At 30.8% G+C, this 14,968-nt stretch overlaps 1 protein-coding gene and 1 non-coding gene across 5 annotated transcripts; both read left to right on the forward strand.

Annotated features, from left to right (window-relative positions):
• Positions 1-1,295: 1,295 nt before the first annotated feature.
• TRNAI-UAU (transfer RNA isoleucine (anticodon UAU)) lies at positions 1,296-1,369 on the forward strand. Its single transcript has one exon. It is a non-coding gene; the product is annotated as a tRNA-Ile (tRNA).
• Positions 1,370-5,171: 3,802 nt separating this feature from the next.
• Positions 5,172-13,193, forward strand: LOC129876542 (protein IQ-DOMAIN 9-like). Of its 4 annotated transcripts, none has more exons than XM_055952000.1 (7): positions 5,172-5,337; positions 8,256-8,420; positions 8,643-8,721; positions 9,184-9,336; positions 10,326-10,553; positions 12,266-12,379; positions 12,459-13,193. In XM_055952000.1, the coding sequence occupies exons 3-7, from the start codon at positions 8,671-8,673 to the stop codon at positions 12,828-12,830; spliced, it is 918 nt and encodes a 305-aa protein (XP_055807975.1). In that variant the 5' UTR covers positions 5,172-5,337; positions 8,256-8,420; positions 8,643-8,670; the 3' UTR covers positions 12,831-13,193. The 4 variants fall into 4 exon arrangements, with proteins under 4 accessions (XP_055807975.1, XP_055807974.1, XP_055807973.1 ...); XM_055951999.1 differs by having other exon boundaries at positions 8,295-8,420; XM_055951998.1 differs by lacking the exon at positions 8,256-8,420 and having other exon boundaries at positions 5,173-5,337.
• The last annotated feature ends 1,775 nt before the right edge of the window (positions 13,194-14,968 follow it).

The following is a 14,968-nucleotide window of genomic DNA, read 5'->3' on the forward strand; positions in this document are numbered from 1 at the left end:
AAGCTGTGTATTTAAGCTGTTTTAAGTATGATTAGATATAGTTGGAACTTTTTTTAGTATGACGGTTTGACTATATATCTAGGGATAATTGCTATTGGTAAACACTTACCTACCAAACCAATTCAAGTTGTATATTAATTAATCAGGTTATAATGAATCGCTCACGGATCCACACACTGAAAATTGTATTATCAATCAATTTGATTACACACTCACCACCTATTTTGAATAGGAGTGCAAAAATCGAATGATCAATAAATTGAATCAAAATTTTTTATTGGGTTAACGAATTTTTAATAATTTTATAAAAAATAATAATTTGGTTATTAGTTCGATAATGGTTTTTTAATGTTGGGTTAATAGATAAATCGATAATCTAATAAGACAGTAGTAATTTACTACTTTACCTTTACATAAATATTAATATTCGTACCTAATTGGTGACTACATTTGCCTGTTAACCTTTGATTTACATTATTGTCCTAATTCTTTTATTGTGTTGCACTTGTTCTTTTCATGTTAGTTATTACTGTTTCTATTTTATGAACATTCTGTAAAGTTACATTATTGGCTTGTTGCGTCAAATTGTTAGAGAAGTTATATTATTGTTTAATGACGAGCATTTTCTTATTGGTTAAATAAAAAATCAAACTGTTAAGAATCAAAAATTGATAATACATAAAATCGAACCGAATCGATCGATGCACACCCCTAAACACCATTTAGTTTCATTGTTCAATTTTTTTATAACAAGAAAAAACTATTGTGCAACTCTTTTGCAACATGAAAAAACCAAAAGATCTTTGGTTGATTTGTCTCGCTCTTGGTTGTTGGGATAAGAGTTACTAAACTGGTGGAATTAACTATTTTTGGGGAAAAGAATTACTAAAATGGTGGAATTAACTATTCCATGTAAAAGAGTGAAAAGACTTGATAACTTGATAACCAAATGACTCTTTTTAATTCTTTATATATATGGTAAAAATCATTTGTTGGTTCCTAAATTTGTGTCTATATGTAATGCTTAATTGTCAAATTATTCTTTAATGATGATCGATGCCCATTTGGAGCACCCACTTTTGCAATAAAAAGAGAAGCAGTATTACTCATAATAAAAGTTTATAGTTTCTAAACACTAAATTATTTTATTCTATAGACATAACTACAATTAACAGTTCACTTAACATATGGACAATTCTATTAAGATTAAATAAAAAGATAATTAATTTATTCTATATACATAATTGCAATTATAAAAAGTCTAATTAAAATAATGTTTAACTAGCTAATAAAATGGTCCCGTAGCTCAGTTGGTTAGAGCGTTGGTCTTATGAGCCGAAGGTCGCGGGTTCGAGCCCCGCCGGGACCATTTATAAAGGTGTCTGTCTGATAAGTTGTGTTTTTTTTAGTTTTTGGGCCTATCAAGTTAGGAGTAGGCCCATCTCTTTTCTAACAAGGCCCAAGAAAATTAACGACATCCTCGGAAGTGCTTATTGGAAAAGTATTACTTTTTTCAAGAGTAGCAGTTTATGTGTGATTAATTTATTTCTTGTCTAATTCAAAATTTAATATAAGAAAATACTTTTTAAGAAAAAGAAAATTGGTTACGGATTTATGAAGCCTCATTTGTTAGTTTGAAATTGAAAAATAGATTTCATGCAAATTGAACAATGAGATTTCAATATAAGTATTCGATGGCTAATAATCTACCAAAAGAGGATAGATCCTACTTGATCGTTAAAAAAGAGTTAGTAGCGCTTTGATCACGAGGGACTTCTTTTGATCACTCCTTATTTTCTTATGAATTAATTTGAAAAAATGTTTTTATCAATATTAGAATAGTAATTTGTGCTTGATCAAGAGTTCAAAAGTGCTTTCAAAAAAAAAATTATTTTTCAACTTTTGAAAATAACTTCTGCTACTATTTTATTTTATTTTATTTTATTTTTAAAAAAAATACTTTTAACTTCTTAAAAATTTGACCAAATTAAACAAGTTAAGTAGTATTAATTAACTAGCCCAATTAATAAGAATAATTAAGATCTTGTAATTGCCTAGCATGTGTGTTGAATTGTTATGATCACCCTACTTTTGTGCTTGATTTATGATTGTGTATCATTGTTATTTTAGTGAAAATGATATGATCACCTTCTTAAGTTGCTACCATTTCCCTCCTTTTTTCACCTCATTTTCTTGCCACAATGAGTAAGGTGACTTAATGAAGTAAATATTTATATGTATCGAGTTATTTATATCAAATTAATTTAATTTATTATGATAACGTAGTTTAATAGAATGAAAATATACATTAATTATTTATGTGCAAATAATATTATATATTTATATTAATTTGATATAAATATCGAGCGAACAAATTTTTATTCTCTTATTATTTGTCTTCATTTATTTTTGTACCCTACTTGGTTTAATGATTGATGTCAATTGTTTGAAAATTGAAAGTTGGCTTAAAAGTTCCAATTTGATGTCATCGCAAAGTGCTTCCTTAATAAACTTTTGACATTTTAATACTTGATATTTTTCTTAAATATTGTTTTTTCGTATGGCTTTTAAAAGAGTAAAATGGGATCATATCATATCATAAATAGAGAAGATATTTTTTTGGTGAGATTGAGACTTTATTATATACCTTATGGGTTAGTTAGTTAATTACATATTCTATATGAGAAATTATAATGCAAAGATTATTTATGTGGTGATTAATAATGAAAAATATTGTTATATTATAAAAGGACAGTTCAATGCATAAATCATTTTGCGTTGGCGAGATTTGAGGAAGAATTACATCCTAAGAGATGTGATGTAGATAGTTTACCCTAATACAAATATTAATAATTATTTTCACCGCTCGAAAAAATACTAATATCTTTGAATAGTTTAATCCCTACTTTGCTAATATATATATTCTTATTATCTTATATTTTATTCAACACAAAATAATATATAAATTCTCGCCTAACATAATACATACTGTACAACATTTAATATTATCAATCAAACACTGCAATAGTAATAGGACGACTATTTTTTCTTGTGGGACCAACTAAACATTACATTATCATGCAAGATTTTACGTTCAATTCGAATTAATTAGCAGATATATTATTTCTCCGTTTTAAATTTATTTGGCACTTTATTTTTATAAATCAGTTCTAAATAGAATACTATATTTTTATATTTGAAATGATTAGCTTTAACATTTTTTTAAAATCTTTAGTGAGAATTTTTATAAATGACATAAATATTCTAACATGTTTAAGACCACGACTCACAAGTTTTAAAATTCCTACAACTAGAAAATATGTGTAGACATCAAAATTTTATGAGATTTTACAAGACGAGTCTATTTCGGTTAGGATTTTTTGGAGGTTTACTCTACTTTAAACCCTAGTTCATGCATATATAAATGTATATTCCCTTGAAAAGACATCTCGAAAATTTCACAAATTAATAGAATATTCATAAGCAGATCAAAATATGTCAAGCTTTTCTCGATAATCAAATATTTCAAGAAGATCTACAAAAATATGTCAAACTCTTCTTAACAATCAAATACTTCAAGAAGATCGACAAATCATTTAATGGAAATCAAGCTCAAATCATCCTTGCTAGTTTGATAAATACGCTACTTACGGCCCTTGAATCACCATGAAGATCAAACTAAAATCATCATGATTCGAGAAATACGCCACTAACGACCTTTGAATCACGGAGAAATCCAAAGAAAAGAATTAAGAGAATAAACATATTTGTACCTAAATATTTTATCAATAAAATTATTTTTCTTCATATTTTATTTGTGATTGCAATTTATTTTTTATTACATTAAAATTTATTATAAACAATATGTTATAACATGATTAAGACTATAAACTTTTAAAATTATTATTTATTTATAAAATTCCATACCGAATCAAATTCTGTCATATAAATTAAAATCAGAAAGAAAACAATCACAATTAAAGCCATAGAGTGGGAGTTGGTTCAACAGTCGTTGTAGCAGTGTATTATTGACTTTACTATAGAAATTAAAGATTGATTTGAAATGTGAGAGTTGGTTAAACCCCCTCTGATTGAGGGGAAAATGAACCCTTTTCTAAACTCAATATAAAGACGTTGTTTGCTTCGATATTTTTTTAATTATAATAAAATATTATTATAAAAAATATATAATATAATATAGTATGAATGATTTATTTTATAAAAAAACATGAAAATGACTGTTATATAGAGATTTAAATATATAAAATAGAATTATTATCTGTGTTGATTTGCGGCGATATATACTACTCAAATACAATCTAAAATATGTTATTGATAGGATTTAGAGCAACCTTTTTATACATTTATTCAAGAGATTTGCCCTATGAATAAATCATCATGGAAATGAAGTACATCTCATGATCTTCCTAACTTGTAACAAGTTATCTCAAGTTCTAAATAGATAATCTCTTGTCTTTGATCTTCAGATTTTGATATTAATTAATCATTTTTACTTTCATTAATCTTTAATATAGTTTTTATTTGCTTATACTATTAGCTCCTAGCCAAAAAAAGAGAAAAAGAAAAAACATGGGATCAGTCCTAATTCACTTGTTTTTAATCCCATTTTACAAATTTTAACTTAGTTTGCACCCACATGATTTCTACGACAAACATTAACGATGCCATTACACCAAAATAATTGTTACATAAAATGATAACTTTTATTATTACATAACAATAATAGTTACCCCGTCTCAATTTATGTGCCACCTTTCGAAATTTGAGATTCAAACAATATATCATTGACCGTAATTATTCATATATTTTTAAAAAATTTTGAATTGTTGATCATTATTACTTGTAATACTTTTTATGTATTTTTAAAATATATATATAGCTTTTGTTTAAAAATTTTTGAAAATTTCACACCCAAATTTACCATCAAAATTAAACTATTTGATTCTGGTAATTTGAAATATGCCATATTTTATACATTTGTATTTAACAACCATCCAAACAAGCTGTTATATTCTATGGTTCTTTGTTAGTTCAACTCCTTTAGGCCAAAACATAATAATAATAATCACGGGCTGTTGTTGTCAAGCTAAAGGGCCATGGCCAATCCACATATTTTTCACATTAATGACAAATGTATAGACTAAAGTACCTACCCTTTTGCTTTTTTTGCTTTTTTCCTTTTACATTCCTCACATTATTTCTTCTCTTTCACTCAATACTATTTTGCTATTTCATTACTGTCATCACTACTCTTTTTTTGTTTCTTTGTGTTTTCAAGATACCCTTTTGCCAGCAAGGGATTTTGCTACTATTGTGGTATGTTCTTGTACCCACAATTTAATTTTTGTATGTTTAAATTTTCAAGATTACATTTTTATGTGTTATTATTACTTTCTGGTGTAAATATGTATGTGAGTACTCTTTGTTTGACCAAAAATTTTTGTTCACAATTTATTTCCTATGTTTTAAGTTTCAAGATTACATTTTTATTTATTCTTGTTACTCTCTGGTGTTAATATGTATTTGGTACTCTTTGTTTGACCAAAATTTTTACCCACAGTTTATTTCCTATGTTCAGAGTTTCAAGATTACATTTTTATGTGTTCTTGTTACTTTCTGGTGTAAATATGTATCTGGTTACTCTTTTGTTTGACCAAAAATTTTGGTTCACAATTTATTTCATATGTTCAAAGTTTCTAGATTATATTTTTATGTGTTCTCGTTAGTCTCAGGTGTAAATATGTATCTGGGTACTCATTTGTTTGACCAAATTTTTTTTTCCACAATTTATTTCCTATGTTTAAGTTTCAAGATTGAAGGGGAGGCTTGGAGTAACTGGTAAAGTTGTTGTCATGTGACCAGGAGGTCACGGGTTCAAGCGTCGGAAAGCCTCTGGCAGAAATTTCAAGATTACATTTTTATGTGTTCTTGTTACTCTCTGGTGTTAATATGTATCTGGGTACTCATTTGTTTGACCAAATTTTTTTTCCACAATTTATTTCCTATGTTTAAGTTTCAAGATTACATTTTTATGTGTTCTTGTTACTCTCTGGTGTTAATATGTATCTGGGTACTCATTTGTTTGACCAAACATTTTATTTCCTATGTTTGAAGTTTCAAGATTACATTTTTATGTGTTCTTGTTACTCTCTGGTGTTAATATGTATCTGGGTACTCATTTGTTTGACCAAAAATTTTTGTTCACAATTTATTTCCTATGTTTAAAGTTTCAAGATTACATTTTATGTGTTCTTGTTACTCTCTGGTGTTAATATGTATCTGGGTACTCATTTGTTTGACCAAAAATTTTAGTTCACAATTTATTTCCTATGTTTAAAGTTTCAAGATTACATTTTTATGTGTTCTTGTTACTCTCTGGTGTTAATATGTATCTGGGTACTCATTTGTTTGACCAAAAATTTTTGTTCACAATTTATTTCCTATGTTTAAAGTTTCAAGATTACATTTTATGTGTTCTTGTTACTCTCTGGTGTTAATATGTATCTGGGTACTCATTTGTTTGACCAAAAATTTTAGTTCACAATTTATTTCCTATGTTTAAAGTTTCAAGATTACATTTTTATGTGTTCTTGTTACTCTCTGGTGTTAATATGTATCTGGGTACTCTTTTGCTTGACCAAAATTTTTGTCCACAATTTATTTCCTATGTTCAAAATGTCAAGATTACATTTTTATGTGTTCTTGTTTCTCTCTGGTGTTAATATGTATCTGGGTACTCTTTTGTTTGACCAAAATTTTGTATCCACAATTTATTTCCTATCTTCAAAGTTTCATGATTACATTTTTTATTGAGTTCTTGTTACTCTTTGGTGTAAATATGTATCTGGGTACTCTTTGTTTGGCCTTAATTTGTAAGGAGAAATGAGGATTTTGTGTATGTTGATGTGGGAAGGAGTCCATAGTAGTGTTTGGCTCATTGGATTAATAGCACTGTGCTATTGCTTCCTTACTGAAAGTCTGAAACTATAAACAAAAAGGGGCTTGATTTGGCTGCTCTGTGGTTTCTTTATAACCTACTAGTAGAGTTAAGAGGGCTAGAGGCGGAATCAAGATTTAAACTTTATAGGTTCTAAATTCTAGGATAGCGATATTCGGTGTTAGTAACTGGGTTCTGAATTTTAATTTTGTACGTATTTGATAAATTTGTTAATATACATACAAGGTTTGAACTACAGCTATTAGGTTTGGCCGAACCAGTGCGTTGGCTTCTAGCTCTGCCCCTGGTTATGCTTTAAGTGCTACAGATCATTTGCAAATGATCCCCCTGCAACCTGTCTGTTTTATTTTAGACATAGGGGTGGGATCACATGGTTGGTTCCCCATGATTAGTATGAATTTTATTACATGTTTGTGTCTGTGTAAAGAAATTCGTTAATAATATGTTTATGCTAAATCTGGCTTATTATCCTAAAAGAGTAGTGGGTGTGGATGCAGTGATACTCATGTCCTGGATTGGCCTCTGTTTAGGTAGAATCTTTCACTATCTACTCGGAGTTTTTGTTGGGTACTCCTATTGATATACGGCGTAATGTATGTTCGACCATAAACAGATATTAAGTAATGCTTGATCAATTTTTTTAGAACACCTTATGGTGTCTATGATCGGCAAAGGAATAATTAATTTGAGAAAAGGCTTGGGAGGTATGTTCGTATTCTGAATAAAATTACGAAAAGGTCTGAGTTAGTTAGACATTGCTATATGGTTATAGAAGTTTGACCTACAAGGACCTTTGTGTCTAGGATGTGGAGTTCTTTGTATATGAAACGAATTGTATTACTGGATTGCATAATTATCTTTGCATTTGCTTGATAGTCATTGTTCTGAAGACCAACTTTTCTTGGTTGTACATCACATAAGAAGATGATTGCTAGTTACTAGCATAAAAGTTTCATAAGCAGTAGGTAACGTGTTAAGTACACATTTTTGTGACGATTGATGCAAGGTATCGTATTCTTAAGTAGTATTTTCGTTAATGTGCTGTATAGTCCATCTGTTCAAAATTTCTAGGCTGTTTGAATGCCTGTATCTAGTTAAGGGATTTGGAATAATTCTTTTTTCTGCTTTGGTCCACCAAATCATTGCATCACTTGCATTCACTGATTAATTATTCCCATGAGCTGTAGTTTAATTGCACATTGAGTATTAATAAAGCACATATATCTTGCTTTTATTAGAAAAGTTCCATATAATATAACATGTGCTAGGCTGGCAGATTTTATTTCAGAACTTTGACTTCGGTTGTTCTGCATAGTGATTGGAAAACTACGCACCGTTTGTACCTTGCTTGAGAGGTGTAGTCCTCCTAAATCTCCCATTTTTCTGCCTACCCAAAGAAGTGCAAGTGAAATAAGTTGAAGTAAATACAAGCAAATTGAGAGTAAGCAAACATCTTCTTATTTTCAGTTTTTCGGTTGTAGTCCCATTTCCTTCCATAAAAATTGTATTAAAAAGTCCAAATCTTCCTTCTTGATGCACAACCATTTGAAATATCTTCATTTCTTCCATCCTCGGATTCAAGTATGTATTAGACGTGGCATATGAAAAGTAAAAAACGTCATAACTAATACGCTTTTCTTTTTCAATTTGTTATGCCCTGCAGAGTAAGGCATATATAACAAGCATCTGAAATGGGGTCCGGATACTGGCTAAAAAATGTAATCAGATCGAAAAGATTAAAGGTAAGCTTCCCTGCTACTTATCATATCAACATTTTTTCTTTAACTTTTGGATTTTAGAAGCTGTGGATCATTAATATATCATAATTTCCAGACTCAACGTTAAGATTTACATGATATGATTGGTACTGTGGACAAGGAAGTAAAGGCAGTTGACAAATAATAGTTTGTTTAAAGGTTTAAGAAAAAGTTGTTTGCTTTCTCAGATTGATTCCTTCAATGGTGCTTGCTATTAATTCCTGTGTGTGTCTCTGTGTGGCGTGTGGCTCGACTAAAAGGTTGAAAGAGTTATGTATGCCACTTAAATAAAATAAGTATTCTTAAGACGGGAAGTGAAATTAGTAATGGATACGCTCTCATAAATCATGATTCTATTATAGCTCACTCCTAAAGTTATTTTCATGAGTAGCTTTCTTCTCTGGTACTAGACAAGATCAATCAGATTCATAGTTTTTCTTGAGACAGGGAACTTCTATTGGACGCAAGGGGGATGGCCAGTCTCAGAAAGAACCTTCAAGAAGAACAAATGGTGCCTCTGTCAAAAAGCACAGAGAAATGGGAATTCCTTCTGAGGAAAAAGCAGCCATAAGGATTCAGACAGCTTTCCGTGCATATAAGGTAACATAATGTGCATAAAGATTATAGCAAATAGATGTTGTTTAATGATTTCCTTCATAACATGCCTATATTTCCCGAGTAAACTTCTCTTTTGATGTCCTTTTCTTGAAAAGTAAAATGTTATAACTTTGTAGTTATGACGTAACCTTTGCTTTTACTTTTCTGTTTCCGCTCATGGTAGTTTGTCCAATGGAGCTCATAGGTATAGGAAGAAGCTCTATCAAATAGGGATTTCTTTTTTTCCGACCTTATTTCAGTTGTTAATACAATATATACGGACGGCCACTACAAAGAGTATTACACCCTTCATCGTGAAATATAGATTACTTCTAGAACCATGTGAATTGCGTGAAAGTAGGATACTCCAAATTCGGGGGTCAGAGTTTTCGAAGATGTTGGAGAGAAAAATGTGATTTTTTTCCTCAATAAAGAGATGCATGTATCCTTCAATGGAGTGGGATGGATATTGAGGATTCATCTAGCTGATCCCAACTAGTTTGGGATGGATATTTATGGTATTGATTTCCCGACATTTAATACTTTTAGTTAGATTAAACATATTCCAGAGTTAGTTTAAATATCAAAATTATATAGTTTGATGTGTTTTTGGATTCTAGTTTATAATTTTGGTGCTTAACGAATCATGCTAAATAATGACAAAAACATGTTAACATAAGTTTGGCTAACTCCACCAACAAAGGTTGTGGTGGAGTAGTAGCTACTATTTTATCCTTAATCAGAGATCTCGTGTTCGAATTCTCCCTGGGTACGGAGTCGCCTTGGTTAGGAAGCGCTTTACCCCAATGTGGGACTTCTCGACGCAAATCCGGATTTAGTTGGTCTCCAATGTTAGTTGGTTTGGCTAGCTCCATTCAGTTATAATTTGCCATAGGGATGATCATGAGTGCATAACTTGTTTTCCTATAGTCTTCCAAAGAAATTGCTACAACTCTTTCTGTAGGTTGAATATATTTTTTCTCCTTTTCCAGGCAAGGAAAACTTTCCGTCGCTTGAAAGGGACATCAAGGTTACGTTCTATGACAGAAGGCCCTTCTGTGAAAAAACAAGCTTCGACAACCTTGAATGCTCTCCATTCATGGAACAGGATACAAGCTGAGATTAGAGCGTGTCGTGTTCGTATGGTCATCGAAGGACGTCTTAAGCAGAAGAAGTTGGAGAATCAATTGAAGCTAGAGGCAAAGCTTCATAATTTAGAGGTTACACTTAGCCATTTTCTTCTGCTCTTGACTGGTTTTATATTAGATTGGCCATAGGATATTGAAGCCTTCATATCTTTTTTGCTCTTGTATACTAGGTTTTATTTTTTTAAAAAAAATATTATGGAAAAGGGTAAAAAATGTCCTTAAAGTATGCGAAGTTGAACAAAAATGTCCTCCGTTAATAGTTTGGTCAAAAAATGGTTCGATCTATCTTTAGAAACAATATTTTCATTAGGAAAAGAACGTGTTCAAAAAACAATGTTTACTAGACAAAGGACATTATTGACCTAATTAAGTAACAATAGGGGTATTTTTGAGCCAAACTATTAAGATCAGGGGAGATCAGGGGAACTTTTGTTCAACTTCCCACAGTTTAATGGCATTTTTGACCATTTTCCATATTTTTTATGATATTTACCTGCTAATTGTGTTCACCCTAAAATAAAAATATTTCCTAGAAAAGATTACTCTTTGGTTGCATGACAAGTTTAATTAAACAAATGGAAACATAGAACATTGTTGAAAGGAACACATGCAATCTTGTTAGCGAAGAAACTACAAGGTATGACTGAACGAAATCGCCACTTTTGCAGTATTTTTGGTTCTTATGAGCTATGATTCTCGTAGTAGTTCTTCAGAATTTAATGCCTGAACTTATTTATAGTAATCCAACTTGTTATATTTCGTAGAATTCAACGGAATTAGGTTGCTCTTGTTTTTCTACATTCCAAATGTTGGATTTCGTGACATATTCCAAGTCCCGTGTTACCTTCTTAACATCCTTAGTGACTTCTGTTCTATGAATATTGCGCATTCTTACAAGTTACAATAACAGAAGACTAAATTACCAATGCTTCTGTCGAAAACGATGAAAGAAAAAAAAAGGTTTCCACTATCTAGGTACACTCCCAAAAAGGACTATATATTAGTTATGAGTAGGATCATTTGAACTACTTCCATGTTCTTAACCTTGTTTGAAGTTAATTACACCGTTACATGTGATTAATCTATCTCATATGACGATATGTGGAAAACAATCTTAAGTAGTATGTGTATGAGTACGACAATGACGATATATTTGTAGCAGTTTATCAGAGATCCGATTGGATCATAATCCTTTACCATAAAAATAGATGCATGCGTGGCAGCACCAACTATGAGAAATCCTTCTCAAATGATAATTCATTCCCTCATAGGACCTGTTCTTTCGCAAAGAGGTTCTTCGTGCGCAAATAGCTATCTAGAAACTTAGTCCCAAAGTTACCTGAAAAAACAAATTATTACAAAGGATATTAGGAATTGTACTGTAATTTCATCCTTTTGTTATTTGGATAGTTATGTGAAGCAAAAGGTAGAAAGTGGCGGAGGAAAGCCCAAAACTTGCACAAATTTCACATGTACATTTAATAAGTATTCCAAGACCATAAAAGCCCCCATAATGGAAGAAGTGGGTTTTAACTCATGTTAATCAGAAGTGCCACTCAAAAAGTTCTAATATATGATATAGCTTACCTCTAGTTGCTTGGACTCTCCGAAAATGTTTCTCCCGTGTTAGATCCTTAAAAAATTCACTATAGGAGGATCCGGCATGTACCCGCTGATATTTTTTGAGGAGTCCGAGCAACATAGGTTTAAGTTAACAAGTTTTGGCCCTGCATTATGCAGTATTAGATTCCGTTTCTTCTCTAACATGAGCCAATGGCTGACAGGTAGAGTGGAGTGGTGGCCCTGAAACAATGGAAGTTGTTCTGTCTAGGATACATCAGAGAGAAGAAGCAGCAGTGAAGCGGGAGCGGACAATGGCATATGCATTTTCACATCAGGCATGTTAATTTCATACGATTCTCTAGGTTACATAGTATTTACATCGTCCATTTCAGAATAAGAATCATCATCTTTCAGAATATTATGTCACAGTGGAGAGCCAATTCCAACCCATTCTTTGGATCAAGTAACCATGACTTAGGCAAAGCTAATTGGGGCTGGAGCTGGAAAGATCGCTGGGTCGCTGCTCGACCATGGGAAAGCCGAATCACTGTTCAATCAAGTCCAAAAGTTGTCAATAGGACAGCAAGCAAGACTCCTAAAAGTTATAAAACTCAAACAACAAAAACACCAGGTTCTGTTAAATCAACTTCTGCCAATTGGAAACGTGCTATGAAGCCTCGAAAGCTATCATACGAAGCAGCTGATAAACTAACTGGACACAAAGGTTTCAACAAAATTGAGACAAGCATTGACAAACAGGAGGGTGGTATCTTAGAAAGAAATTGAAAGAAAATAATATGTTCAATCTAAGACGTGTTTCTACAGTTTCGATGAGGATTAATGATGGTTAAAAACTTGAAGTTGGATATGTGTCTGAGCAGTGAAGTGAAGTTTGCCAGTTTTTCGTTTAAATTTCTGAATTATTCCGAGCTTATGTATATGAAAGAAAAAAGGGTTGTTCATTGGTTATAATGTGTATAGATAAAGTATTTCTGTTTATAAGTTATTCAGAGCTCCGAATATTCAGTTTCAATGTTTCTTTGTTGTGTTTGTTGCCAATTTTTTTGCTCAGAACATCTGTTTTGTACATAATGTAAAAGTTATTGCAGAGTGTTTTTGGTTATAACAACATCTTATTTCTTGGTGATACTTTGTTATACACACCATTGCTTCTTCTTTTTTTTTCTCTTTTCAGTGAACTGTTATATGTATTGCATGTTGGTTTCATATACAATACCTAGATAGACACTTTAACTTCGCCTCCATTGGCGGTTGAACACTTTGACTTTTATTGTGACTATCTAGACGTGAAACATGTGTATCTCGTAACACCTTAACTTTGGAAAATGTACATCTAGACACCTTAGGGTGCATTCTCAAATTGGAGCATTTATGAAGCCAACTTAAATCAACTTGGCCTCCACTGGCAGTTGAATACCTCAATTTTTATTGTCACCATCTAGACACTTCAACTTGAAGCATGTGTTTATCGCAACACCTTAACTTTAAAAATGTATATCTAAACACCTTCAAGTGTGTATTTTCAAAATTGGGGTGTTTACGAAACCAACTTAAGCCAAGTTAAGGGTGTAGACGAATGTGCATAACATAAATCTCCTTTAAAAGTTTTGAACATCTTATTTCCCAAATTTCCACATTAAGAAAACTAGTATGTGACATAAGAATGCATTAAATATCATTTTCAAATCTTTTTAATTATATAAAGCTTCATAATTTCCTTATCAATGTCATCCTAATTGCATTTGGTAAATTTCAATATCTAAGTTACAGTAAATTTTTAGTTATCTGGCATATTACCTTTTTTATAACTACTAGAAAAGGACCACCTGCATCAAAAAGTTATAATAATATTAAGAAAACTTCCTTATTCCTTGTATTGATTATTCATCCTTTTTAATTAATAAAAAAAGACTCATTACATTCTTATATGGTCATATGACATTATGAAGGAAGAAAATTTCCTTTTCAAGTTTTAAGTTTTTATTTAATTTTTCAATTTTTTTGATGATAAAATTTTGCATAATATTCTAGAACTTTGATTTAAACTAATTAATTTTTCATATTTTATTAATAAGATTTTTGAAAACAAGAACCAAGGTACCGTTTTAAAAGAAATGGCAGGTACTTCTTAAAAGAACCACCAATATAAATAAATACTACTACTAACAGATGTTCGTCGTCATGCTTGGACAATTTTGATATTTCTTAGATTTTCTACTTTAACATTGTTGTAATTGATGGTGTAGCATTTGTACTTTTCTGGATTTGGACAAAAAAATTCTATCACTTTTGATTAATTCTACTGGGCATTTTTAAAGTTGTATTAATGTTAACATGGGAACAATCTTGCTACAATCTGTACAATTTTTCTCTTTACTTTATTCTTTAGTAGACAAGTAGCCAATATTTTAACTATGTGGAAGATGTAAATGAAGAATACTAATTAAAATCTTCAAAAAATAAATATGGTTTATTATAAAATAAAAAAACACTTGATTTTATCGGTGTTTTATATCTTTTTTACACATGCTTCCTTTTTGACATGATTAATACAAACGCTTGATTTTATCGGTGTTTTATATTCTTTTGGCACATGCTTTCTCTTTTACATGGTTAATACAAACACTTGATTTTACCGGTGTTTTATATCTTTTGACATATGCTCCCTCTTTTACATGGTTAATACAACGTATGTGAAACGCTAAATTGCTTATGCAAGAGCTTAAAATAGATAAATAAATTTATAAGTTTAAGCTACTTGAAAAAAAGGTCTTCTTCGACCTCATAAGTTTTCTCTTTTATTTGCCAAAATTTAATTCTTTCGCGATAATATCTTTTTCGTTGATTTTTGTTATTTTACAATTTCATACATATTAATAATTGACTTAAATAATATAAATTAG

This window comes from Solanum dulcamara, chromosome 12 (genome assembly GCF_947179165.1).
Source record: "Solanum dulcamara chromosome 12, daSolDulc1.2, whole genome shotgun sequence".
Taxonomy (NCBI): Eukaryota; Viridiplantae; Streptophyta; class Magnoliopsida; order Solanales; family Solanaceae; genus Solanum; species Solanum dulcamara.

Bases quoted from the DNA above. Each gene is read 5' to 3' on its own strand.
- LOC129876542 (XM_055952000.1), top strand. From the start codon at position 8,671: ATGGGGTCCGGATACTGGCTAAAAAATGTAATCAGATCGAAAAGATTA. The intron at 9,337-10,325 runs GTAACATAATGT...CTCCTTTTCCAG, and splicing joins CAGCTTTCCGTGCATATAAG to GCAAGGAAAACTTTCCGTCG. The intron at 12,380-12,458 runs GCATGTTAATTT...ATCATCTTTCAG, and splicing joins CATATGCATTTTCACATCAG to AATATTATGTCACAGTGGAG.